General features: G+C 44.2%; 2 protein-coding genes across 5 annotated transcripts; one reads left to right on the top strand and one right to left on the bottom strand.

Annotated features, from left to right (window-relative positions):
- Window positions 1-2,701: 2,701 nt before the first annotated feature.
- On the bottom strand, window positions 2,702-14,383 carry LOC133366424 (regenerating islet-derived protein 4-like). Its single transcript, XM_061589494.1, has 5 exons — window positions 14,317-14,383; window positions 7,930-8,024; window positions 6,313-6,453; window positions 5,505-5,619; window positions 2,702-2,769 (listed from the first exon to the last, which is right to left on the bottom strand). The coding sequence occupies exons 1-5, from the start codon at window positions 14,381-14,383 to the stop codon at window positions 2,702-2,704; spliced, it is 486 nt and encodes a 161-aa protein (XP_061445478.1).
- Window positions 14,384-18,879: 4,496 nt separating this feature from the next.
- LOC133366250 (C-type lectin BfL-2-like) lies at window positions 18,880-25,468 on the top strand. Of its 4 annotated transcripts, none has more exons than XM_061589134.1 (6): window positions 18,880-18,927; window positions 20,289-20,367; window positions 22,006-22,097; window positions 23,687-23,827; window positions 24,079-24,193; window positions 25,183-25,468. In XM_061589134.1, the coding sequence occupies exons 2-6, from the start codon at window positions 20,301-20,303 to the stop codon at window positions 25,248-25,250; spliced, it is 483 nt and encodes a 160-aa protein (XP_061445118.1). In that variant the 5' UTR covers window positions 18,880-18,927; window positions 20,289-20,300; the 3' UTR covers window positions 25,251-25,468. The 4 variants fall into 4 exon arrangements, with proteins under 4 accessions (XP_061445118.1, XP_061445119.1, XP_061445117.1 ...); XM_061589135.1 differs by lacking the exon at window positions 18,880-18,927 and adding an exon at window positions 18,987-19,086; XM_061589133.1 differs by lacking the exon at window positions 18,880-18,927 and adding an exon at window positions 19,596-19,716.
- The last annotated feature ends 1,982 nt before the right edge of the window (window positions 25,469-27,450 follow it).

Raw genomic sequence — 27,450 nt, 5'->3', positions numbered from 1 at the left:
TATTTTATTATTTATTTTATTTATTGCCTACTTTTTCTCCAAGGAGCTCAAGGTGGTGTACATGATTCTCTCCCCCACAACCACCCTGCAAGGTAGTTAGGCTGAGAGGTAGTGACTGACCCAAGGTCATCCAGTGAGCTTCATGGCTAAGTGAGGATTCGAACCCTGCTCTCCCAGGTCCTAGTCCAGCACTCTAACCACTACACCACACTTGAATTTCAAGAAATTGCTTGATTCATGGCATTCAGACACTCCCCCTCAGATTTTACAAATTAATTTCTCTAACTATGAAAGCAAATAGAATCACATTTTTTCCCTTTGCACTCCTCACCACAGATAACAAAGTGCAGAGGTGCAGGTAGATTCAAATGAGTAACAGCAAACTCCATGAGGCAGGTCTGCCAAGGTTTTTCAGAAAGGGTGTGCCTTGCTTCTCACCTATCCACCCTGGATTTATGTACAGGAGTATTTCCTCTCTCATGAAGGGCAATTTCATAAAATCACACTAGGGCTCTGACAGTCCTCCATAACTTGCAGCCTAACAGACCAAATGCAGCCCATCAACTATAAAATGGTGGTGCATCAGGCATGAGCATCTTCAGGTGGACAAGTGAGAACAGCCCCCCCCCATGAACTATAATCCCCCGATTCCCAGCTTTCATTTTTTTAAAGTCAGTTTCTAGCATTTATAGAACCTTTGATATGAGGCAAAAATGTTCAGACCTTATTTTCCTTCTTTTGGGGGGGAGACACTAGCCTCCACCTCTCCTCCAGTGTTTTTAAGCAACAAATGAAGTGATAACAACGACTGACATTTAGGAAAGCTAATCTAGCCAATTAAACAAAGAGAAGGCTAGAGCAAAACACCTCTTGTCAAGGCCACGTCCACCATCATACATTAAAAAGCACTACTATGCTACTTTAAACAGGCATGGCGTAACCCTAGAGAATCCTGGAAACTGTGATTTCTTAAACATACCGAGAGTTGTTAGGAGGTCCCTGTGATGCGTCCTTCCCTGGCTCTCCCTGTCAGGTTCCTACCTGCGCGTGGCTACTGCCTGTCACTAGGCACCACCAGGGACTCCACCAGTCCGGACTGTCCTTTTTTATTGTTTCTCTCCCCGCTCTAGCACAGATCTCAACAGATCCCCCTGCTAGGCAACCACCAGTAACGTCCCAATACTAGTATTCCCAGAGACTCTGAATACTGGTATTGTTATTCTCTTCACCGCTGCCACCATTCGTTACAGTTCCCCTTCAGTCTTGGTCATTACCTTACCCTCCCTTCTGGTCTGTGAAACCCCAGCCAAGGATCAGGCCTTTGGTAAACCAAATTAAGTATTTATTACAGATAACAAAGCTAACAAGATTAACAAGATTTCTTCTTAAGGCACATAAGCATATGGTTTTACTCAATACTAATCCGAACTCCACCTCCCTCCTGGTAAACAACTCTCTAAACCCCACCAAGCAACCCACTCAGTTCTCTTCTCCCCCCCTGATTCCACTCTCACTCTTCCTTTTATACATTCAGCCATTTTAAACACTCAGCCAATCATCTCGCATTCTACTGCCCATTCACTCCCCCTCTTTCACTCCACTTACCATGTATCTTCTAAACAACCAACACTTACCATATATACATTAATATAGGAACATCACAGTCCCCTTACAGAGCTACCATTTTCAGGGTAGTTCCTCTTCCCAGGGAACTCTGGGAATTGTCCCAGCATCTTTAACAAACAACAGTTCCCAGGATTCTTTGTATAGTGTATAGTAAGGATGTAGCTCTAGATTCTTGCTTTGTTTTTAAGCCTTTCCTGATGGTCTTCCCTGGTGCAGAAGTGATTGCTGCCCCATAATAAACAGTTTGAGTACCCAGGCATTCTCTGATGCTAGTTATGTGCATTTAGTTGTTTATTTGGAGTATTTATTTTGCACCCCCTCCCCCTGGAAAAATTCCTGCTGATGCCCATGTCAACAAGGTCTCAACAAACCTCCTGGTTTTGTCTCTCACCTGAGTCGGGACAAACAGGGGAGGCCACACAATGCATAGCACATGCTCCTCAAACTGGGTGACAAATTCTGTAGAGAGGACGGCAGGGGCAACACCAAGAAGGGGCCCTTAGTGAACCATGAATTACGAAATAGCACACTACAGTACAATGTTCATGCATTTAAGAAAGATTTTATTAGCATTTATTGGTGCTACATCTACTGAAGTTTGTGTGGACAAAATGTAAGGCTTAACTTCAGAGGGCATATCAGCATTAAGAACTTATACAGGTTTTATTCCACTCCCACTGTCACTGCTGTCCCCAAAGAATCTTGAGAGCTGTAGTTTGATGATTTATAGCTGTAGTTTATTTATTTATTTATTTAATTTATATCCCGCCCTTCCTCCCAGCAGGAGGTATTAGGTAGCCCTAGTCTCTTCTCTCGCAAAGAACTACAGGACTTAGGGTTCCTGTCAGGACAGGGAATTATTGTTAAACCATTTTAAGCCTCTAATGTAGATACATGCCCAGTAGCTGTTTTGAAATGGGAGAGTGTCATTAGGGTTTAGTGAGGTCTGTGTAGGTTGTTTCAGTGAGCCTTCCATTTTACAAAGGCAAGCATCCAAGATGTGCTGGAGTTGCAGAAGAGTCCTGTTCACTTGAATTCCATGTGCCTTGCAGGAATGGTTGAGCCAATGCCCTCTCTACAGTTCGTGCTTACAGATGTAGGCGTTTTGTTTGTGGCATGCTGCATCATTCCATTTTGTGAAATCTATGGGAAGAAACAAGCACCTGTTTATGGAACTGGAACAGCTTTGGGAGCAGAACTAAACAAGGCGGGTACATTCAAAAAGAGACAAGAGGCCCACCCTAAACAACAGGTAGCTCTACCCCCTAGTTCAAAATATAAAATTATTCTGCCACCCAAATCCAATCAGTGGATTTTTCCATCTGGGGACCACACTTTTTCTCTGTGTAAAGCAAGTGAACAGGTACGAAAGCAAGGCATAAGAACAGAAAAATATAAGAAAAGCCCTACTGGATCAGGCCAAAGGCCAACCCAGTCCAGCATTCTGTTCCCACTGTGGCCAGCCAAATGTCTCTGGGAAGCTGAAAGCAGGGCCTGAATACAACAGTGCTCTCCCCACTAGTGATTCCTAACAACTGGTATTCAAAGACAAACTGCCTCCTACAATGGAGACAGAAAATAGCCTTATCCTCCATGAGTTTAGCTAATCCCCTTTTAAAGCCATCCAAGTTGGTGGCCGTCATTGCCGTTTATGGGAATGAATTTCATAGTTTAACTATGTGTTGTGTGAAAAAGTAAAATGGATAGGAGTGTCCTGTCCCTACTTGAGCAGGGACTCATGGGCTCCGACAGACACTCTAGGGCAGCCTTTCCCAACAAGTGTGCCTCCAGATGTTGCTGGACCACAACTCTCATCAGCCTCAGCCAACATTGCCAATGGTCAGGAAAGATGGGAATTGTAGTCCAGCAATGTGGCGTAGTGTTTAAGGTGCTGGACTACAACCTGGGAGACCAGGGTTCAAATCCCCACACAGCCATGAAACTCACTGGGTGACCTTGGGCCAGTCACTGCCTCTCAGCCTCAGAGGAAGGCAATGGTAAACCACCTCTGAATACCACTTACCATGAAAACCCTATTCATAGGGTTGCCCTAAGTCGGAAATCTACTTGAAGGCAGTACAGTACAGTAGTAACATCTGGAGGCACACTGGTTGGGAAAGGCTGCTCTAGGGTGATTTAATGAAGCGGACAGAATGTAAAGTCACGCTGGAATCTCAGGACCTTGGACAACTCCAAGCAGACAACTAGCTCCAAGCTTGTCTGGTGTTCATTTGAGGCTTTTCAGATCTCTAAGGCCATACTACACCTCCCTATGTATGGATGTGAAAGCTGGACAGTGGAAAAAGCAGATAAGAGAAAAATCAACTCATTTGAAATGTGGTGTTAGAGGAGAGCTTTGCACATACCATGGACTGCGAAAAGGACAAATAATTGGGTGTTAGAACATATTAAACAAGAACTGTCACTAGAAGCTAAAATGATGAAACTGAGGTTATCATGCTTTGGACACATCATGAGAAGACATGATTCACTAGAAAAGACCATAATGCTGGGAAAAACAGAAGGGAGTAGAAAAAGAGGAAGGCCAAACAAGAGATGGATTGATTCCATAAAGGAAGCCACAGAGCTAAACTTACAAGATCTGAACAGGGTGGTTCATGACAGATGCTCTTGGAGGTCACTGATTCATAGGGTCACCATTAGTCATAATCAACTTGAACGCACATAACAACAACAACACCACCTCCTAGGCTTTCCCCCTTTCCTAAAGAGTAGAGAGCCTGTGCCTAGAACCTAGCTTTCTGACTATGTGCAGTGATTATGCTGGTGCGCAGGCATTGGGAATGTGAAATGCCTAGTGTAATGGGGTTCAGCTCCTCAGGGGAAACTGGTTCAAGCAGAAATTGGGCTGCCTCCAGAGACCCCAGTTGAGGGGGCTCCAACCTCAGTTATTCCTGGCTGTGAAGCTCCAGCTTAAGCTTGGTGTTAGGGTCTCAGTTCAGTACCTCTCTGTCTTGCACATTTGGCCTTCCCAGTCAAGGCAGTTCCTCACCATCTATGTCCTGGCTGGTCATCAGGGTCAGAGTTATGACAGGAAGCGGTGCTGTTTGTTGTACATCTACTACAGCAGGGGTCACCAACATCCTTGGGCCAGGGGACACATTTTGATAAAGGAATTTTTGAGAAAGTGCTGTGGGCTCCAGTCACAAAATGACTGCCATGGGGGGAAAGTATCATAAGACAAAATGGCTGCCGTAGGCCCTGGTATAACTCAAAATGGCTGCCACATCTAAAAGAGCAGAAAAAGAGACAGGAACACAAAAGGTGCAGGCATGTCCCCCCATCAGCTGCTCCATTAATGAGGAAAAGGCACCTATATCAGCCACCGCCGCACTCGCTCACAGAGAGAAGTGCTTTACACCTCTCCTCTGTTCAGAACAGAATAGAGGATGGGGGGTCCAATCTTGGCATCCAAAGAAATGTAAGCATGTTTAAGGAGCTGTGTTCAACATAGGAGAGGCTCAGCCAAGGCAAACAGGAGCTGAGCAGGAAGGGTAAACAGTCGTTCATGTATTCTGGGATTTTGAGGGTTTATTTACTGTGTTTATTCACAGGTGTCATTGGGGGTACGGTGAACACAGGTGCCATGCCAGAGCTTGGAAAAGTTACTTTTTTGAACTACAAGTCCCATCAGCCCAATCCCGTGGCCATGCTGGCTGGGGCTGATGGGAGTTGTAGTTTTAAAAAGTAACTTTTCTAAGCTCTGCCTGTACCACAGTGTAGGGTATATGGGGATGCTTCAAATAGGATGGCTTCCCTCCTGGCAGCCCCCCCCCCAGACTGTTCACCTGAACGCTTAATGAGGACTCTTTCTTCCAGCTGCTGAGGTTCATCAGCATCAGGAATGGCCGCCCCACTCACGGAACGCAGCAGCTCAACGCAATACTCATTTTTCCCCAGCTTCTTGGGTGCCCCCAGCATCCACGCTTTGTAGTTGTAGGTCGACTCGTCCGACCACCTCCACTTTCCATTCTGCAGGGTGACGAGGGAAAGGAACACAGAGATAAGCATTGTGGAGATAAAAGAAAAGCCTTGATTGTGGATCTGTTGCAAGGCAGGTCCTACCAATAGGCAGAGTGAAGCGGCCACCTCAGGCAGCAGATGTTGGGTGTTGTAAAAGGGCAGCAAATTGAAGGCAGGCCATAGTTCAGGGGAAAACAACTGCTTTGCTTGCCGAATGTGTCAGAATCAATCCACAGCATCTCCAGGTAGGGCTGGAAATGTCCCTCTTCTGAAATCCTGGAGATCACCGGCCAGTCAGCTTAGATAGTATTGAGCTAGATAGACCAATGGCCTGACTCAGTACAAGGCAGCTTCCAATGTAGTTAATTTAATTTAGCATTGTTGTTGTATTGTTACTCCAAGGCAGTGAGGCTGGTGGTTCCATGTCAGTGGGGCAGTTGAACTCATTCTGGGTTTTTCCAGGAGCTGTGCAAATTTTCTTACCGAAATAACTTGGCCAGCCTTGAACACTACCTCAGGGAGCAAATGTCTTAGGCCAATCCTGATCTGCTGGTTCCCTATTGCTTCAGGAATGAATCCTGAGACTCTCACGATCCAGTTCTGCATCACATAACACACTGCACATTAATGCACAGAAATGTGCATTGCTATATACCTAGACACACTGGCTGAGCAGAAACGTAGCAGATTCCAGATACTTACATGCCGGACATCATGCAGTCCAATCCACACATTGCTGGGTTCAGTCTGGTAAGCAAAGATGTGATCGGCCACCACAAGAGTCTCCGCAAGGGTGAGAATAGAGGCAAGGTGTGCCCCGCGGTGGTAGCTTTGGCATTCAATCTGGGCAAGGACAAAGGTGGGAAAGGCTTCTAATACCACTGTTCCCTTCCAAAGACAGTGTTGCATAGTGGTTAGAGTGCTAGACTAGGGCCCAGGAGACCAGGGTTCAAATTCCCACTCAGACATAAAGCCTAGCGGATGACTTTGCAGCAGCCACTATCTCTTAGCCTATCCTACCTCATAGGGTTCTTGTGATGATAAAATTAGGAGATGCATGGCTCAGATGCATGGCTCATAACTACTAGACACTGTGCATTCAATGTCGTGGGCCCAAAGTCTATGGAATTCCCTCCCAGCTGTGATTAGACAGGCACCCTCTTTGCTGAACTTCAGGTGCACAACTCAGACTTTCCTGTTCCAGCAGGCATTTCAAGGTAGTGTTTGATTTATGATGGCTCCCTCCATGTTCTCCTTGCATCAACTGGTGAAGACTTTTCTATTCTGACAGGCTTTTGGGAACTGACTGCAAGGGCCGATTCACAGGGTGTTGTTTTACTGATTATCATTTTGTGTGTTTTTTTTTTAATCGCTATGTTTTAAATAGTATAATTACATTTTAATTCTAATCCAGTTTTATTTCTCTATGTTTAAACTGTTTTTGTTTTAATTTTTGTGAGCCACATTGAGTCCCAGTTCTGTGGAAAAGGCGGGATATATTGTTGTTGTCGTTGTTGTTGTTTTTAATAATAATAATAATAATAATAATAAAATTTATTGTTTTAATTCTCTGTAGGGCTTATTTTTATGGACACCACTTAGAAATGTGAATGATTAAGTGGCATATATGAATGCCTTCAATAAAATAAAATAATCCTTGACAAGAAGGAGGAAGCCTCCCCCTGGACTGTTTATGAGTAAAGAGATAGGCAAGCTGGGGCTGGCTGAGGGTTGACTGAGCTTGGTGGGGCAGTGCCCCATTTGTCCTAAAAAATCAGCCACCACTGTCTTCAGGTTGCCAACCCTGATGGGAGGGAGAGAAAGACAAATGGGGCAGGGGAGCATCAAACGTCTTTGAGGTTTTTACCCAACAGTGATCTCTGTTATGTCTAGGTGTGTAGTCCGGGGTCTCAGGGGGGTCTTAGAATCCTTACTTTTGGGGGAGCAGAGTCCCAATGTCCCCAGCATCCTATGAGCCAATCAGCATGAAAGGGAAGCATGTTAGCCACTGAGAAGAGCCTTCTGAAAGGCTTCCTTGTCCTTTTCTGCTGATTGGAGCCATCAGAGTGAAAGGAGGCGAGTCAGCCACTGAGAAGACTCCTTTCAGTAGCTAACACTCTCATCCTTCATGCTTATTGGTTCCTAGGGACATCTGTTGTTGTGGGACAAGGCCTTAACAAGGATCTCATTCTCAACCCAGCAACAAAAAAGGGTGTGTGGCTTTGACTATCATGAAGGGACCCTGAACCTCTGAATTTGCCACTACATTACTGGTTACGTCTACCTAACACAAGGCCTCACCTCCCTCCAGTCTCTTACCTCAGCTTCTTCCCATGTCATCTTACTCTCAAAATATCCATAGCAGTTGCCCTGGTATTGCAGCCACTCCCTGGCACAGGTGTCAGCCTTCACTGCTCAGTAGAGAGAGACAGATAAACAGAAAGAAGGGAGAATAAGACTAGGATAAGGAAGGAGAAGTTTTCTTGTTTTATATTCTTACATTCACATCCTTTGCTCCAATAAGCTCAAGAAAGCATGCATGGTTCGCTCCGTTCCCCCACATTATCCTAACAACAACCCTGTGAGGTAGGTTATGGTAAGGAATGGCAACGAGCCCAAGATCACCTAGTGAGCTTCTCAGCTGAGTGGGGATTTGAACCCTGATCTCCCAGGTCCTATTCCAACACTCTAACCCAGGGCAGGGTAGGGAACTGGAGCCAGCCAGTGGGCTGGATCCTGACCCCCCAACCCCTGCCAGGCCATTTTGACAGATGGGTGGGGCCATTCATTTGTCAGTCACCTGACATCACTGTGATGATGTCAGACAAAGTGTTTTCTTTTGCCCACACAGTTTGAAATCAAGTGGTACTGATCAGGTGATTGTCAGTGCTTGCAAAGCCTGGCGACCTTGCAAACACCACTGTGATCGTCCTTGTGATGTTCCTCTATTAGTGTATATATGGTAAGTGCTGTTTGTATAGGAGATACATGGTAAGTGGAATGAAAGAGGAGGGGGGAGTGAATGGGCAGTAGAATGCTGGATGATTGGCTGAATGTTTAAAATGGCTGACAGTATAAATGGAAGGATGTCAGGTAAATCTGGGTGGATGTGAGGTGGAAGGTGGATGTGAGGTGGATGTTAGTGGGTTGTTTTGGTGGGTTTATGAGAGGAGAGTGTGGAGTTCGGATTAATACTAAGACCAGTACCTCAGGAATAGATGAAACCATATGCTTAAGTGCATTTTAAAGTAATCTTGTTATCTTTGTTATTTAATAAATATATTTGGTTTACCAAAGGCCTGATCCTTGGCTGGGGTTTCACAGACCAGAAGGGAGGGTAAGGTAAATATCAAGGCCGAAGAGTGACAAATGGTGGCAGCGGGGAAGGGAAGAATAACACCACAAGTATTCAGAGCAAACCAGAATTATCTGCATTGATACAAAGGGAGTGGGACAGCTTAAGCACTCAGTCACAGAGGTAACCTGATAGAGAGACTCAGGCAGAGTCTCTGGGAATACTGGTTATAGGATGTGACTGGTGGTGCTGCCTAGCAGGGGGATCTGTTGAGATCTGTGCTAGAGCGGGGAGAAAAACCATAAAAAAGGACGGTCCGGACTGGTGGATGTTGGGCTGGTGACCAGTAGGCATTACTGTCTCTAGTAGTTTTCCATGAAGCCTGCAAGTGTGAAGACGTAACTGTGGTTAAGGGGGAGTTATGTCTATGTTCTGTCTGGGAACGGACTGCCAGGGTCGTTGCTATGGTAGCCATCTGATAACAGCTGGGAAAGTTGTAACAGAGTCTATGTGAGTTGTTGCTCTTCTGAATTATGCGTCTGAGCTGAGAGGCTGTCTTTTGTGTTTATCTATGGAGAGAGATGTACCAGAAGGGGGGTGACTGAAGAATCTCTACATGTATTTACTCTTAAGCCTCTGGCCTTAATGTCTTTCAATAAAGACTCTTAACATGCTCTGAAGACGTTTTCTTGCTCAACTTAACTCCAACGTAATGTATGCTGTTTCACACAACAACGCACACAAACCAACAGTGGTAGCAGAGGATGGTTACGCTCCACAGTGCATTACACCGGAGTAAGTTGCTGGTCTGAACGGCAGACGGAGTTCCAGAGAGGGCAGCTTGATTGATTGAACCAGACGGAGGTGAGCAACATGGTTGTAAACCTGTCTGGGGGAGGCTTGCCGATGGAACAACTTAATGAAAAGAATTTTGCCAGCTGGAAGCCGAGGATGAGGGCTTTGCTGATAACAGAGGATTTATGGGACGTGATTGAGGAAAAAACCCCGGCGGTACCGACCGCGGCCTGGAAGCGTCGAGACCAGAGGGTGCAGGCGTTTATAATCTTGGCTCTATTGGATTCTCAACTGATGTTTGTGAGAGATGAGCCGTCGGCTAAAAAGATGTGGGACGCGTTGCAGGAATTGCCCCAGGAATGGCAGCGGAGGCAGGAGGCGCAGAGAGCCCAGCCGGTGGAAGCTGTCAGAAACAAGGAGGAGAAATGTGCCAAACCAGAGCAGGCTGCCGAAAGCAGACAGGAAAACAAGTGGGAGCAGCAGCGGCTGAAGTCTTGTTTTGCCTGTGGGGCCCGTGGGCATCTCCGTAAAGATTGTGCAATCAAGCGAAACTCCAGGGACGGAGGCTTGAAGCAGGGACGTGTGAACTTTGTTTGTAAACAGAAGTCTAAAGACTTGGAACAAATTAACTTTATTGTCGACAGCGGAGCAAGCCATATATTAATTAAAGACAGACGTTTGTTTTACATTTCAGAAGAAGTGAAAGACTTTGTTTTACTTGCTGATGGATCACGGAAATCTGTAAAAGCTAAAGGTCTGATTAAGTTTGACAAGCTTGGACTAATGACAGACTGTTTGTTTGTTCTGGAATTGGCTCATAATATTTTATCAGTTAGCAAACTGGTGAGTTGTAATTATTCAATCTTGTTCCACAAAGACCAATGTTTTATAATGAGGGGAGATCAAGTGTGTTTGCAGGGAAGCCTTAATGATTCACAGTTTAAAATGTCCATGGGTGTGAAGTGTGCTGATGCCTTGAGTTCAATGGGGCGGAAAGGGAATGACGGTCAGGGCTGTAAACAGACAGCCGTAAAAGGCATGCCGTCAGTATTCACTGCCCAGATGGAGGAAGTTCACAGAGAACTAGAAGAGCCAGCATCATTTCAAGCAATCAGGCGGATGCCTGAGGCAGAGCAGCACAAATGGCAGCAGGCCATGCAAGAAGAATTACAAGCCATGCAAAAGAATGGCACATGGACATTAGTAAAGTTACCCATGGGTAAAAAGGCCATAGGTTGCAGATGGGTGTTTAAGAAGAAGAAAGCAAGTTCCGGGGAAGTACAGAGGTACAGGGCACGTTTGGTTGCCAAGGGATTCACCCAGCATGGGACAGATTATGATGCTGTTTTCGCCCCGGTTGTGAAACATGAGTCCATTCGTGTGCTGCTGAAGCTGGCAGCGATGCAGAACATGAGTGTAAATCACTACGATATAGGGACGGCATTCCTACATGGTGATTTAAGAGAGGAGATATATATGGAACTGCCTCCAGGTTCTGTGTCAAAGGAAGGGTTCGTGTGTAAACTGCATAAATCAATATATGGACTGCGGCAAAGTGCACGCTGCTGGAATGAGAAATTGGACAGAGTGTTGCATGGAATGGGATTCCAAAGATGCAAGGCAGATCCATGTGTGTATATAAAGAGACAGGGGATGAAAACCACGTTCTGTGCAGTTTACGTTGATGACATCATGTATTTTTATCATGAGCAGCAAGAGGAACAAGAATTTAATGAGCAACTGGGCAGGCAGGTGGACACAAAGAATTTGGGGCCTGTCACACACTATTTAGGCATGGATATTGTGCGTGCAGAAGACGGAAGCATAACATTGAGTCAGGAAAGTAAAATAAATCAGATCATAGAAGAATGCAACATGACAGAATGCAATGTTGTGAAGACTCCAATGGTTGTGGCTTTCCAACAGAATGTGCAGGAGATGCCTTGTACAGATCCTGAGAAGTACAGGCGCATAATAGGGAAATTGCAATATTTGGTGAAGGTGTCTCGCCCAGACATATGTAATGCAGTCAGTATTTTAAGCCGGAAGGTAGAGCATCCTTCAGAGGCTGACTGGCAAGAGATTAAAAGGATAGTGCGTTATCTGAAAGGCACGAAGACAAAGAGTCTGGTTTTGTCAGGAGCAAAGACAGGAGGTCTCGAATGTTTTGTGGATGCAGATCATGCAGGGGAGCTGAGCAGTCGTAAGTCAACCTCTGGCATAGTTGTGATGTGGCACGGGTCATGCATTGACTGGAGCAGCAAGAAACAAAATGTGGTTGCAACATCAAGTGCAGAAGCCGAGTATGTGGCCCTATCACAGGCCTGTAATGAGCTACAATGGTTCGCAATGCTCATGCAGGAGATAGGCATTGATATGCAATTTCCGATTACTGTATATGAAGACAATCAGACCTGCATTAAGATAGCCACATCAGAAGCTCATACCAAGAGAACAAAACATATTAGTGTCAGATACTTTCACGTAAGGGATTGTGTGCAGCAGGGGTTTGTTAACCTAAAATTTTGTGACACTAACAACATGGTGGCTGACATAATGACCAAGCCTTTGTGTGAGGAGAAATTTGGCAAACTGGTGACAAGGCTTGGAATGAACCAAAGTTTGAGTGAATAAAGTTTTGAACTGTACTGAGATGTAATTTTGAACTGTACTGAACTGAAAATGTATGACTGTATGACTATGTATTATGGAGATGTATTTCATGTGTATTTTGCAGTCTTAATGGAAAAAAGGGAGACTGTTGGGCTGGTGACCAGTAGGCATTACTGTCTCTAGTAGTTTTCCATGAAGCCTGCAAGTGTGAAGACGTAACTGTGGTTAAGGGGGAGTTATGTCTATGTTCTGTCTGGGAACGGACTGCCAGGGTCGTTGCTATGGTAGCCATCTGATAACAGCTGGGAAAGTTGTAACAGAGTCTATGTGAGTTGTTGCTCTTCTGAATTATGCGTCTGAGCTGAGAGGCTGTCTTTTGTGTTTATCTATGGAGAGAGATGTACCAGAAGGGGGGTGACTGAAGAATCTCTACATGTATTTACTCTTAAGCCTCTGGCCTTAATGTCTTTCAATAAAGACTCTTAACATGCTCTGAAGACGTTTTCTTGCTCAACTTAACTCCAACGTAATGTATGCTGTTTCACACAACAACGCACACAAACCAACAGTGGAGTCCCTGGTGGTGCCTAGTGACAGGCAGTAGCCACGAGCAGGTAGTAACCTGACAGGGAGAGCCAGGGAAGGGGCGTCACAGTGCTCACTTGCGATGTCCTGCGATTCCTCGGCTGCACTAGGATGTTCTCGACGGGGAACTCTCTAGTGCAACTGTTCCCAGTGGAGCTCACAGTCAGCTTTGATCAGCTAATTTGCACTCAGTGAGCCCAGCTTGCAATCGAGCAATTGGGAACTCTCTTCAAGCTTCCAATTGTTCCTTTGGCGCTATGTCCTAAAAGTCCCATACCTGATGTCACATAGGATATCAGGTGTAAGGTAGCTGGGCATTGATTGGGGGAAATGGCCTTGTGGGCCAAATTGGGACCCATCCCAAGGCTAATTATGCCCACAGGCTGGCGTTTCCCCACCTCTGTGCCAGAGCATTGTAATTTATTCTAAATTCTCCCACGGATCTCCCAATGAATCAGAAAATATAGAGCAAGAGTGAGAATTATTGCCACAAAATTTGGTTTTATTGTAATAACCATGTTGTCGCATTTTTACAAGTGCCCCCTCCCCCACAATGACACTAATATGGCTTTTTGACCAATAAGGCTATTTGACAGCTCTGAAGCCAGCTTGGACTGTAGATTGTCATAACTGTTTGCCCAATCTCAAGAGGAGGAATGCTGGAATGCAGCCATTTGGATTTGGGGGAGGAATGACTTGGCAATGCTTTGAGACGAGCATGGGGAAGGGCTGTAGCTCAGTGGCAGAGCATCTGCTTTGCACGCAGAAGGTCCCAGGTTCAAGTCCCAGACTCTCCAGAAAAGGTCGGGAGATGCCTGTGCCTGAAACCTGGCAAGCCACTGCCATTCAGTGTAGACAATACTGAGCTAGATGGAACAGTACTCTGACTCAGATCAAGGCAACTTCCTATGATCCTGTCTTCCTAGTACTACCTTCCCATGTTCTTACTTCCATGCCCCTGCAATGCCAGCTCAACCTCTACATTTGCAAAGATTGTTGAAATACACCATAAGGTTCCAATGGCTGCTCCTCAATGGAAACTTACTTTGCAGAAGTCACACACACACACACACACACACACACACACACCATTCCTGAAAAAAAAATGCTTTGGAGGAAAATTTGCACACACCCACACACATAGTCTGATACAATTCTTTGCTTTTATGTGCAAACCCAAGGAAAGTCAAATATTATCTTCTCTCCCTTGTCCCTTTTCCTTTTGTGCCATGCCTTCTAGATAGTCTTTTTTCTTTCTTTTTAATGGGTCTGTAATGGGAATTAGTTTTGTGGGGGTGGGGGGTTGTCAGAAAATCAGGATTAAAAAATGAATAAATAAATATTTTTTAACTCTGCGACACAAGAGAACTGCCACAACACCAGCTCTGTTAGCACTGAAGGACTCAGAAGAAACTTACCTCCCACAAAGGGGCTGGAAACCAGGAAACTGGCCAGGAAGACACTTAGGTAAGCGATAGACCCCATTTTTTGTCTTGGTTCACCTAAAATGACATTGGACTAGTAGAGCATAAGAATCATCAGGCTGGAGTACCCATGTACAAGTTCAGGGTCACAGTGTATATTTTCCAACTATGGGTCCCTATGGCTATTTGCTGGGGTGAGGCTTACAAGATGCAAATAAGTGACTAGGCAAAGACAGGACAGATTTTTAACATTTAAACCAAGCCTTGGCAACCCAGAAGTCTCATGCAGCATGCAGATTGCAAGAATACTCCTCCTTTTCAACCAGAAGCCATCCCATCCCCATTTGTAGTGCACAAATGTTAAAAAGTAAACAATAAAATGCCATTCAGCAGATTTTTAGCAACAACCAAAAACCAGTAACAGTAATATATAATAATTTGTTGTTGTTGTTATGTGCCTCCAAGTCGATCATGACTTATGGCGACCCTATGAATCAGTGACCTCCAAGAGCACCTGTCATGAACCACCCTGTTCAGATCTTGTAAGCTCAGGTCTGTGGCTTCCTTTATGGAATCAATCCATCTCTTGTTTGGCCTTCCTCTTTTTCTACTCCCTCCTGTTTTTCCCAGCATTATTGTCTTTTCTAATGAATCATGTCTTCTCATGATGTGTCCAAAGTATGATAACCTCAGTTTCATCATTTTAGCTTCTAATGATAGTTCTGTTTTAATAGAACACATTAACATTAATAGAACACCCAATTATCTGTCTTCTTTGCAGTCCATGGTATGCACAAAGCTCTCCAACACCACATTTCAGATGAGCTGATTTTTCTCTTATCCACTGTTTTCACTGTCCAACTTTCACATCCATACATAGCGATCAGGAATACCATGGTCTGAATGATCCTGACTTTAGTGTTCAGTGATACATCTTTGCATTTGTGGATCTTTTCTAGTTCTCTCCTAGCTGCCCTCCCCAGTCTTAGCCTTCTTCTGATTTCTTGACTATTGTCTCCATTTTGGTTAAATGTATAACAATAGCATCTTGAAACAGCATTAGAAATAACAGAAAAAACTTGGAAAGCTCAAGTGCTCACCTGAATCCTTCCGCTCGTTCTCTTCTGATGAGCTGTGGCTAGTTTGGATCTTCTTTGATGGTCTTTCCTACACCATAGGACGCCATTATATAGGCTTCATATGGATCTGATGAAACACCACAGGTAGCAGGTTTGAAGGAAATGGGAACATTACACAACAAGTAGCGCAGCCAGGAGATCTTTATCACAAGCCCAAAGGTGCGGACCTCTGTCACAGATTACTCACTAGGGTTATATGGATAGCTCATTTTGAAGCATGCTCCCCCCCCCACATACAAATTACTTCTGCTGTTGTTGTTAAATGTTTTACTCACCTTTCACTAGCAGGTCCCAGGGCAGATTACAACAATTTAAATTTCAGTATTAAAAACAGTTAAAACAAATTAAAGTCACAGGAATAGGGTGAAAGGCAGAACTAGCTCTCCACATGGAGGCAGGGATCCACCTAGGCTAAATGTACTTTTTTTTTAATCGCAAATGATTTCTAAGGCTGCAATCCTAACCATGTCTACTCAGATGTAAGTCCTCTTGAATTCATTGGGCCTTACTCCCAGGTAAGTAGAGTTAAGCCTGCATCCTAAATCAGCCTTCCCCAATTAGTTTGGACAATAACTCCTATTATCCCTGACCATTGTCCATGCTGGCTGGGGCTGATGGGAGTTGTTGTCCAAAACATTTGGTGGGCCCCAGGTTTGGGTAGGCTGGTTTGAATCCATCAATAACATCCATTTTTCCCACCAAAGCAGATGTGAGGCAAGGCTGAGTGCTGCTAAGGGCCACTGAGTGCGAGACAGAGATGTGATTCAGTGGGGGCACAATTCTCCAGGAGGTTCTCTTGTGCATCTGCCATGTATTGCGCAGTGCTCTCCTCCTGCTTGACAGTGAGGCTCTTTGCATTTCAAGGAGTGCCGAGCAGTTGCCATTTACATTTAATACGTGGGCAGGAATATAAAAAAAATGATATATCCCCAGAAAACAAGCAAAGACCCAACCAATTTGCTGATGCAATGGCAGGATTATCAAACATGGGTCACAGAAAAGATAGCATTGACATGCAGAGGGGGCTTAAATTTAACCAAACCCCTAAGCCACTAATTTACCATCCCAGTTTATAACTGGGAACAGTAATAACTCAATAGTAGAGCATCTTCTTTGCATGTTGTAGGCAGTAATGTAGTGGCAAATTCAGAAGTGCAGGGTCCCTTCATGATAGTTACAGCGACGTCCCTCCCTCTTTTTTTGCTGCTGGGTTGAGAATGAAATCCTTGTCAATGTCTTCTCCCACAACAACAGACGTCCCTAGGAGCCAATAAGAAATGAAAGAGGAGAGGGTTAGCTACTGAGAAGAGCCTTCTCAGTGGCTGACTCACCTCCTTTCACTCTGATTGGCTCCAATCAGCAGGAAAGGACAAGGAATCATGTTAGAAGACTCTTCTCAGTGGCTAACACACTTCCCTTTCATGTTGATTGGCTCATAGGATGCTGGAGACATAGGGAGCCTGCTGGGACCCTGCTCCCAAAAAAGTAAGGGGTCTAAGACCCCCTGAGACCCTTGATGGCTACACCACTGATTTTAGGTCATGAATGGGAGTTGTTTTAAATCAGAGCAATCTTTGGAGAAAGGTTAGGGTGCAAAAGGACATGTCTATATTACAAACTATTTTAGAGCACTTTAGCAATCATGGTCCCCCCCCCCAAGAATCCTGGGGATTCTGAACCAGGGTTAGCCCTGCCATGCATCAGATCTAAATGATCTGCTTCAAATGGCACATTGGGGGTGGAGGGGGGGTAGATCAGTGGTGTAACTTGTAACTTTGAGACTCAGGAATTACTGGTACTACAGGGATGTTCCTCTTTGGATGGATGGTTGACTTCAAAATGTAGTATTCTAGCCCTGCTGTGTTTGGGGGGCTCTCCTGTTCATTTTGATTTGCAACTGACATCATCACTCGTGCCAGTCATCAGTCAGATTACTGATCTCACCATACAGTGAATGAATCAAGTCAGAAGTATGTGAGTTTTAGCAAGCCAGGCAGACTGTCTTAAAGTTGAACTGTCAAAATAATAATATGTATATATGCAAACCTTGTTCTTGAACGGAAATATCCTTTTCCCCATACCCAAACATATCCTTTATCGGTGTCCTTTTCAGACCTTAAGGAAATCTTTAAGTCTCAGGGCACTCCACTGATGCTGCTGGAGGAGAGAGGTTTCACAAACTGTCACTCAGGAGCTGATATTGTCTGCACAATTGTTTCTCAACGTGGAGTAGTTGTGTGTGAATATTTGTGCTTCTAGCCTCTGGTCACATCATGGGGTGATTGTTATGACGCATCCAAGGTTGCTGGGGAAGAGAAAGTATTGAAGCATAGCAATGACTTCCTTACTGAGGGGACTTTGGAGAACTGATTTCTCACATGACTTGGGCCACATTCACACCATACATTTATTCCACAATTATTCCACTTTAAACAGTCATGGCTTCCCCAAGGAATCCTAGGAAGTACCGTTTCCGAACGGCTCTAAGAGCTGTTAGGAGACTTCTCCTCATAGAGTTATGATTATCAGAGTGCCATTCAGTCCCTCTTCCCAGAGAATTCTGGGAATTATAGCTCTGTGAGGGAAATAAGGCTCTCCTAACAACTCTCAGCGTCCTTCACACACTAGACTTCACAGGATTCTTTAGTGAAAGCCATGACTGTTTAAAGTGGAATAATAGTTTAATAAATGTAGGGTGTGAATGTGCCCTTGGTTTGTTTGTTTTTTACTTTTTAATTGGGCTCTGTGCCACAAATGTTCTTTCAAGACACCCTTCAGGCCAGTTCATACAAACCTTTGTGCCTGTGGCAGCCATATTGTTTAGTTTCTGGAGCTCCGGCTATATACTCACAAAGCTGACCAGTTGTGCACATGTCAACCACCACACACTGAATTCAGTCTGGTTTGTTTTATAACACTTACTCACAGCTGTATATGAGGAGGCATTTGTATATAGCAGTAGTAGGGAGCCTGAAATCATCCAGATGTTGCTAGACTATGGCTTCTATCACTCCTGACCATTGGCCAACAACATCTGGAGGGCTACGGATTCCCCACCACCGTTATATAGTCCATACCCATATGTACTTGTCCAAGCTTTACATTGGCATCCAATGCCCTGCTGTCTGGTCAACTGGTTAGATTGATGAATACCAGAGACAGGATCATCTCTGTACTTTTCCCCCTTTCCCAAGAAATATGCCTTTCTTCACCCCCAAAAAAGGATAGCTCTTTCTGCAGTGCTCACAGCTGGTGAAACAAGTTACATTCCACTGGTCTGGCCCTAAGTTATGCAAAACTGAAAAGAGCAGACCAGGATTTCCTTGAAGCATTTAGCTCATCTTCAGATTGCACCATATCCACACTGGGTCTATATAACAGTCACCCAGAAAAGGTGAGACCATCAGAGAGGATCCTGGCTCAGCTGTCAACCACAACTGTCCACTCAGGAGAACAGCGTTGCAAGGTAAGTGTTGGCCTATTAAGAGGAGGAATAACTGCAGCCTTCCAACACCTGAAGGGCTGTCGTAAAGAAGATGGAATCAACTTGTTCTCTGTTCTTTCAGAGGGCAGGAATTTCAGGGGAGCAAATTTTTAGCAAAACATTAGGAGAAACTTCCTTGAGGTAGGAATGACAGCAGAACAGACTGCCTGGGAAAGGGGTGGACTCTCTTTCTCTGAAAATATTTAAGCAGATGCTAGACAGCCATCTGCCAAGGACAGGGTGCCTAGATGACCACCAAGGTCTCTTGCAACTCTTTCCATGTTTCTAACTGACACAAATGATGCTCACTTTAAATCAATGTAAAAGTACCCTTTACAGCTCAGCCTAATACAACACTGGTGAACTTTATGTTTTAGGTTCTTTCTCTAATCTTTCCAGTCTTAGAAGTTCAAATAAACAAGAACTGAGATTAGGACTGCCGAGAGGTGGGTACAGGAGGCACTGATGTATCGGACCCCACAGCCAAACAGGGTCTCAGACTCTTGTGAAATGAACCGGCCTGGCTGCTCCTGCCTTCCATTGTTTTTAACCAATGAGTGAAGTTTGAACTCTGACTGACATGTCAATTGTTTGAACACCAAGCAATAGGAATTCGTGAAGTCTTAAAGAGCTACTGTTTCATCCTCTCCTTTACTGCACTTTTCCTGCTTCTGTCTCATTTTCTAGTCATTGGAATCTCCCTAGTTTGCCCTTCCTTTCCTCCTAGCAACCAAGATGCATCTTTCCTGTGGTGGGTTTGTCTGCGATCAGGTACTCCCTAGAAGTTATTTTCTTCAAATACTACTATGCAATAAGCACAGATAGATGTTAAAGATTCTTCCTCCCCAAAAAAGGCAAATGCCCAATGTGAAAACTTTGCAAAGAGACTTAGGCATGTTTCTTTGTGATTAATGCAGTTTACTTCCAGGTAAGTGAGTACAAGATTGTAGTCTAGGCTTAGTTTAGGTTTTGTATTGGGAAAGTGTGGGGTTCCTGTGCTTCTAAACAGCTGTGTAGCAGGCAGAAATTCACCAGGTTAAGCCTTTTCTAGTATGGAAATACAATTATGGGGAAAGATTCACCTATTCACATTCTGTCTGTCAAATGTTTTAATAAATGTGAGGCCACTGATTTATTTTGGGGCCCTCACCTCCACCTGCAAAAGAGGACACAAATGTTGCATATGACAGAAAGTATATGCACATTTTATGCAAATCTGTGTCGACTTTCATGCGTGGGTCACAGGGCACAATCCACATACAATCTTATGGGCCCAAAAATACTGTTGGCACCCCTGATTTGTGATTGTAAGAGGAGAAACACATTTCCTTCCTCCTTGAAAGGTCAACCAAAAGATGGGATTCACCACCTACTTCAGTCTTTGCCTTCTTGGAATCTTGATCTCCAGTTCTTTCCAACGAGGTGAGCATTTTAACAAACATCTGAGTGTTACCCAAAAATCTTCAACAAGGTTTAGCAGTAATTAAAACAAAGTACCTGTTAGATGAAAAGTGATGATAACCCACTTACTTTTCAGCCAACAAGAAGCAGTTGCAATTGGGGGGGGGTGAGAGAGAGAGAGAGAAATTTGATCCTGTTTGCATTTAAAGATGAATCTCAATAATTTGCACTTCCCAAACAATAGAACCGAAACACCACCACCCTGCAAACTTCACACTTCTCTGAATTTTGCAATGCATTTCTCCAGCCAAGTAATGTGTACAAAAATGTATATACAGTATTAGTGAAAATGACATCGAAAAATGCATTATATTAGGGGAAATTGCTTTGCAAAAACATTTATATTAAGCAAAATTGCATACAAAACTGTATATATTCGGAGAAGTTTCCACTAAAATGCTGATGAATTTCCCTAGGGCTTAAATGCAAAGTGATGTGGAAATGTGGAGAACTGAACTAAGATTTTAAAAATCAGAAACTGAGATAAACCAAAATTGACAGATTGGACCATCCCTAGTTGCAGTGCAGGAGGCCTACTGCAGAGCCATCACTGTATACTTGGGACATAGTCCCATGACACAAAGTTGCCTCTGGGGAAGCGCTGTGGCTCAGTGGTAGATAAGGCTGTTGGAGAATTCCATCAGAAATGGAAATGGGAGCTGAAATTGCCACAGATCACATATTCACCCAAAGTCAAGAGTGGAAATCATGCAAGCGAAAATGAGTGGTGTTCCACTATTGCTAGTCTGTGAACATTACAGAAATATTATCCTATTTTTGGACTGTTTTTGATGTTTCCCTTCTACTGCAATGCACTGAAGTTAATTATGAATTAATTACATAATTAATTACATTCATTTCAGTCAGAGCAGACAGAGAGAGGAATAATGTAGGTTTTAACAGAAGTGAAACCGTAGCAGAACGGAAACAGCACTAATAGCAACGAACAGGTCATAACGGAAATCATTCTCTTCTTGCATCCCTAGTGGTAGAGCATCCGCTTTAAATGCAGAAGGTTCCGAGTTCAGTCCTCGGCATCTCCAGGTAGAGCTGGGAGAAACCCCAGTCTGCAATTCTGGAGAGCTGCTGACAGTCAGTGTAGACAATACTGGGCTAGATGGACCAATCGCCTGACATAAGGCAGCTGACCAAGTGGCTGAAGTCTCACTTACACTTCACTTTGCAGTGCATCCAGCCATGCTGTAAACAAAATAAATATGTATATGGGGGATGAAAAGGCAGAGCTGAGGCTTGGGCCCCATGGGCCCCACCCCAAAAACATCCCTCACCTGCAGGTGAGGAAATAGCTTTAGAGCAGTGGCAATAGCCATGCCAAGGCAAAAAATCAACCAGCTAGGCACCTGGGATCACTAGCTGGTGTGACCAGGGGCACATTTGCTTCCCTCATTGCAAATTTAAACATCACTCAGAATCTGGGCCCCCAAGGATTCACATAGCTTTCCCCAGAGGGAATTTTGCAGAGTTTAATGGTGCAGATAAAATGGGTTTTCAGAGAGCATATTAAAAACTTTCTTCTTACCATTCTATCACCTTGGGTCTTCTCCCACAACCACTCCTTATCCTGCTGTCTCCCTACAGCTGAGGCAGACACCTGTGCCAGGGAGTGGCTGCAAAACCAGGGGAACTGCTATGCATATTTCGATAATAAATTGTCATGGCAAGAGGCTGAGGTAAGCAGTATTTGTCACCAAATTGGGCTTGATATAATATATTGTTAGGCTATCCGTCGGCATTGTCCTACAGAAGTGTCTGGTGAACCTCTCAGGCTCAAGAAAAAGATGTTGTATCTGGTGATCTGTCTCCTTGGACTCTAAGAAGGCTGAGTGATGGACAGTAGGCATGGTCCATCTGGATTCCCCTTTTCTAGCCAAGACAAGATGGCAGGGCATGGATCAGCGGCAGAGCACTTGCTTTTGCATGCAGAAGGTCCCAGGTACAATCCCAGCATCCCCAGATTGGACCGGGACAGACCCCTTCCTAAAACCATGGAGAGCTACTGCCAGTCAGTGTATGAAATACTGAGCTAGATGGACCATGGTCTGAGTCGGCAGAAGACAATGCAAACATGCTTAGGATGTGTGTTAGTGTAGAAATGTTGAGTATGGCAACTTGATACATAACAATATTACCTTAAAATCCTCAGTTAAAACCTGTGCTTCTTAGAAGTATGCCTCAAGTTCGATGGTGATGTTGATGATGATTAAAATGAAAATGTTTGAAATTCATTTTTATGAATGACTTGGATGAGGAGGCTCAAGGAATGCTTATCAATTTTGCAGATGATACAAAATTGGAAGGGATACAAAATTTTGTTTTAGGAGGACAGAAACAAAATTGAAAGTGATCTTGATAGGCTAGAGCATTGTGCTGAAAACAGCAGAATGACATTTAACAGGGATAAGTGCAAAGTTCTACATCTAGGAAAAAGAAACCAAAGGCACAGTTATAAGATGGGGGATACTTGGCTTAGCAATACTACATGCGAGAAGGATCTTGGGATTATAGTTGATCACAAGCTGAATATGAGCCAACAGTGCAATGTGGCTGGAGAAAAAAGCAAATGCTATTTTCAGCTGCATTAACAGAAGTATAGTTTCCAAATCATGTGAAATACTAGTTCCCCTCTATTCAGCACTGGTTAGGCCTCATCTTGAATACTGTGTCCAGTTTTTGACACTGCACTTTAAGAAGGATGCAGACAAACTGGAACAGGTTCAGAGGAGGGCAACAAGGATGATCAGGGGAGTGGAAACAAAGCCCTATGAGCAGAGACTGAAAGAACTGGGCATGTTTAGCCTTGAAAAGAGGACTGAGAGGAGATATGATAACACTTTTCAAGTACTTTGAAGGTTGTCACACAGAAGAGGGCCAGGATCTCTTTTCGATTGTCTCAGAGTGCAGGACAGAGAGTAATGGCTCAAGTTACAGGAAGCCAGATTTTGGCTGAACATCAGGAAAAACTTCCTAACTGTTAGAGCAGTTCAACAATGGAACCAATTACCTAGGGAGGTGATGGGCTCTCCAACCCTGGAGGCCTTCAAGAGGCAGCTGGACAGCCACCTGTCAGGTATGCTTTAATTTTGATTCCTGTATTGAGCAGGGGGTTGGACTGGATGGCCTCATAGGCCCCTTCCAACTCTACTGTTCTATGATGCAAGAAAACTAATTTCAAATGTGGAAGGCTTCAGCTCTACATCATCTGTCCTGCTGATAGAATATGATAATGGGGTAAAAAGAAAAACCTTATTTCCATTCATAGATTGAGTGCCAGAGCTACGGCCGTGGGGCCCACCTTGCCTCTGTCCTCACTAAGGCAGAGACCCTCTTAGTGGCCGAGCACATCTCCACTTACCAGCAAGAGATTAGTGATGTCTGGATCGGGCTCCATGATGTCCGGCAGGTGAGCTTCTTCCATGTGTTCCATTCCTAGTTGTCATCATCACTTAGAGGTGGCTCCATAGGAATGCCATCCCGTCCTTATCCCAATAAGCTCCCAGACTGAATCCCATACACACTATTTTATTTCCCACAGGAGTCCTTCTTCATCATAGCCAGCAGTAGCTACCTACTGGCCAATCTCTCCCACTGAGCTTCGCACCAAGTTCCTCACACTTCCATAATCAAATCATCTGTTCTGTCCTGTTCCTGCAGACCAGGAGATGGAGGTGGGCTGACGAATCAACCTACAACTACAAGGCCTGGATGACCCACCAGCCAGACAACTTCCGCAACTCTGAGCACTGCGTGGAGCTGAGACGTTCCACAGGTAAACAAACCATTCACAGGGTCTGGCAAAAAGGCATTAAAATATTGGGTTTAACCATTAACATCTGGTTTGCCATCATTTTCCAGCTTTTCTCTGGGTTATAGATGTCAGACCCATTGCATCAATGGATTTAAGCTATTCATCACCGTCCATTGATTTCAATCTGATGGGATTGCTCTGAGTATTTTTATTTACAAAATATATATGCCACCTTGATGGTAAACAGAACCTTAAGTGGTTTACAAAAAGTAAAACAAGCATTAAAATTGTCAATGAAGGACAATTTTATTATTATTTGAATACAGCCGGGTTGCTTTGTTTTTAAGCCAGGTTCACACGAGTCAATCTCTATGTATACCAGACCAGTAGTGCACTTTAGTTAACCCTGGTATATTGGTCCTCCCGCTACTGGATTCCGACTTCCATCAGCCCCAGCCAGCATAGCCAGGGATGATGGGAGTTGTAGTCCAACAACATCTGGAAGTTACTACATTGGTTGTTCCTGCAATATACCAGGAGCCAGTCTGCATGGTTAAGTTGTATATGATCACCACAATCTACGTCTCTTTTCTTCTGAAAACAGTGGTTACTAAATCTGGATCACATCATCTTTTTTTCTGCTGTGTTCCTATAACATATTGTTAGGATCAGATGTGGGGAAAATGGGGGAAGTCTGGATGATGGGATGTAGGAATAATTAAAAAAATATTTAATCTGTGCTACGACTTTATGTATCTCCTAACTTCTGAACCTTAGCCTGATTTCTATCATTTTTTCCTCTTTATTTATTTATTTATTTATTTTATTAAATTTCTATACCGCCCCATAGCCGAAGCTCTCTGGGCGGTACACAAGGCAATTTACAATCATGAGGACTAGAAGCTTTTCTTTTTAATAAGTGAAAGCTGAGATCCTAAGAGTTAATAACATCCTCTAGACCACACCCGTTGGGGCAAGAAATAGTAGCTTTTTGTCTTTTTGCACTTTAGGTTTTAAGGAGTGGAATGATGCTCAGTGCAAGAAACTCAACACCTACATCTGCAAACATGAACTCTAAAGAAGACTGTAGTTCCCAATTGTGCCTGCTGCGATGCTGGATTTCTCTCTGAACTCATTCCCTCCTCTCCCATCCCTCACTGTGAAAGACCAGCTCTCGTTTATCACTTTTTGAAAATGCCATCTCTGAAGAGCTTCCTCTGGTCTCCCTCTTCTCTTTGAATTTCTCTTGTGGCTGTCGCACATTGTGATATTAATAAACTACCTCTTGCACATATATTCCTTGGTGTGTTTCTTTTGTCCACCCATCCTAGGAAGTACATAGGAGTCACACCACTGGCCCATTTAGCTCAGCGTTGTCCACACATATCGGCAGTGGCTCTCCAGGGTTATTTAAACAGGGGACATTCCCAACCCTCTATGAAATTGCTAGAGGTTGAACCTGGGACTTCTCCATGCGAAGCAGTTACTGTACCACTAAGCTATGGTCCTTATCCAAAGGGGGGGGGTCCCAAGGGCCTTCTTTAGCAACTTTCAACATCTATGCATAAGGGAGAATTTCATCAAGTGCTGCTTCACTAGAACAATAACAACCAGAAATATAAGACCCAATCACAACACTTGCATTATTCTCTCCAATATAATGAACTGACACCTGCAGTGGTTGATAACGAAACATGCAAGAGAACGTATACAATGCTCTTAGCAACAGAATACTGGTGAAAGTCCTTTTCAACTACACAGCATATTTTTTCAAGTTTATGTGTGGTTAACTTTTGGTACTTCGGGAGAAATAGGCCCACATACACACTATTCATTTAAAGCACCCGCCTTCACCCAAAGAGTCCTGGAAAGTGTAGTTTGCCCCTCACAGAGCTACAATTCCCCAGCAGCGTTAACAAACTACAGCTCTCAGGATTCTTGGAGGGAGATATAATGTGCTTTAAAAGTATGGTGAATATGCAGCCATATTCTTTTCTGTTGAACTCCAATTAACAATTAAGTTGTTGTAGCCAGGCGAAAAAACATCCCACTCATTTGGTGACAAGGAAAATGTCTCCAGCTATAACTCCATATAAAGCTTCCTACAAAACACATACAGCCGCTCTCGTGGCTGTACAATAAGAAGCATTATCAGGATTCAAGGACACGTTTCAGCCAGGGAAACTAATAGTTAGGATGAAAAACCCTAATGGAGACTTCCCCTGGCAAATGCATTCTCTCACCAGAAAGGTGCTGTTTCTTTGCTTTTGGATTTTTACTATACAAACTCTAGCCCCTAACACAGCCCTGTGGGGCAAATGGGTACACTGCCCCCCCCGAGCTGTGCTTCCCACCTCCCCTAGGACTTGGGGGTGATCTTTGAGGGAGTCTTTTAATTTGTGACCTGACCTGACAGACAATGGCAGCCTACATTTAAAGAATGACAGCTTGCTTGAAGAATTAGAGCAACTGAAGAATAGGACCCTCTAAAAAGTTCAGTGAAAAAGCCAGGGCGAGTGCACAAGAAAAGCCTCATTCAGAGGAGCCCCAACAGTTTGCTCACTCAAGACTTCCCCTGACTGAGGTGTCATTTTGGCTACATAAGGACTTGCTCTCAGAGAACAGCGTTCACTATTACTGTAATTATACCAACAGGATATGGTATCAAATTTCTTCAATCAACCAACCAACATTCTCCAGTTCTCCCAGGGACAGTATCATCTCATTTTGTCGGTATTTTCTTTTTAAGTGAGATTTTAGAGATGGCACTTTAAACATAGGGCCATAGGAAGCTGCATTATACCGAGTCACACCCACTGGTTCATCCAGCTCAGTATTGTCTACACTGACTGGCAGCAGCTCTCCAGGGTTTTAGGCAAGAGTCTCTCCCAGCCCTACCTGAAGATGCCACAGGTTGAACCTGAGACCTTCTGCATGCAAGGCAGATGCTCTGTCACTGAACTATGGCCCCTTCCCCTATAAAATTTGTCATTGGTAAGCATGTGTCCAGTCAAGTTGCAGCTCACCCTGTTATAGCAACCTTTCCTAGAACTGTAGAAAAATCTCTGACCAGGTGTGGGGCAAACACTTTGGAAAAGGAGTGAGCCCAGCCTACCCAGAATCAGTAGCAATGGGCCTGGCAGCACACACTGATGATAGCTATCTGGGAAGAAGGTTGTGTGAACCACATTAGTAAACATTCATCCTGCAATAAAATGACCCTTTAGGAAGTAGGGATGGGAAGATCTGTCAGTTTCGGTTCTTTCCGTTTCTCATTT

Source organism: Rhineura floridana, chromosome 11 (assembly GCF_030035675.1).
Source record: "Rhineura floridana isolate rRhiFlo1 chromosome 11, rRhiFlo1.hap2, whole genome shotgun sequence".
Classification (NCBI taxonomy): domain Eukaryota; kingdom Metazoa; phylum Chordata; class Lepidosauria; order Squamata; family Rhineuridae; genus Rhineura; species Rhineura floridana.
Note: the sequence above shows the minus strand (reverse complement) of the source record. Positions and strands in the feature narration are given on the sequence as shown.

Excerpts from the sequence above, each read along its gene's own strand:
- LOC133366424 (XM_061589494.1), bottom strand. The coding sequence starts at position 14,383 with ATGGGGTCTATCGCTTACCTAAGTGTCTTCCTGGCCAGTTTCCTGGTT. Across the intron at positions 8,025-14,316 it reads TTCCAGCCCCTTTGTGGGAG|CAGTGAAGGCTGACACCTGT; the intron begins GTAAGTTTCTTC and ends CTCTCTACTGAG. Across the intron at positions 2,770-5,504 it reads TGAGCTGCTGCGTTCCGTGA|ATTTCACAAAATGGAATGAT; the intron begins GTGGGGCGGCCA and ends TTCTTCCCATAG.
- LOC133366250 (XM_061589133.1), top strand. The coding sequence starts at position 19,681 with ATGCATCTTTCCTGTGGTGGGTTTGTCTGCGATCAG. Across the intron at positions 20,368-22,005 it reads CTCCAGTTCTTTCCAACGAG|CTGAGGCAGACACCTGTGCC; the intron begins GTGAGCATTTTA and ends GTCTCCCTACAG. Across the intron at positions 22,098-23,686 it reads TGTCATGGCAAGAGGCTGAG|ATTGAGTGCCAGAGCTACGG; the intron begins GTAAGCAGTATT and ends TTCCATTCATAG.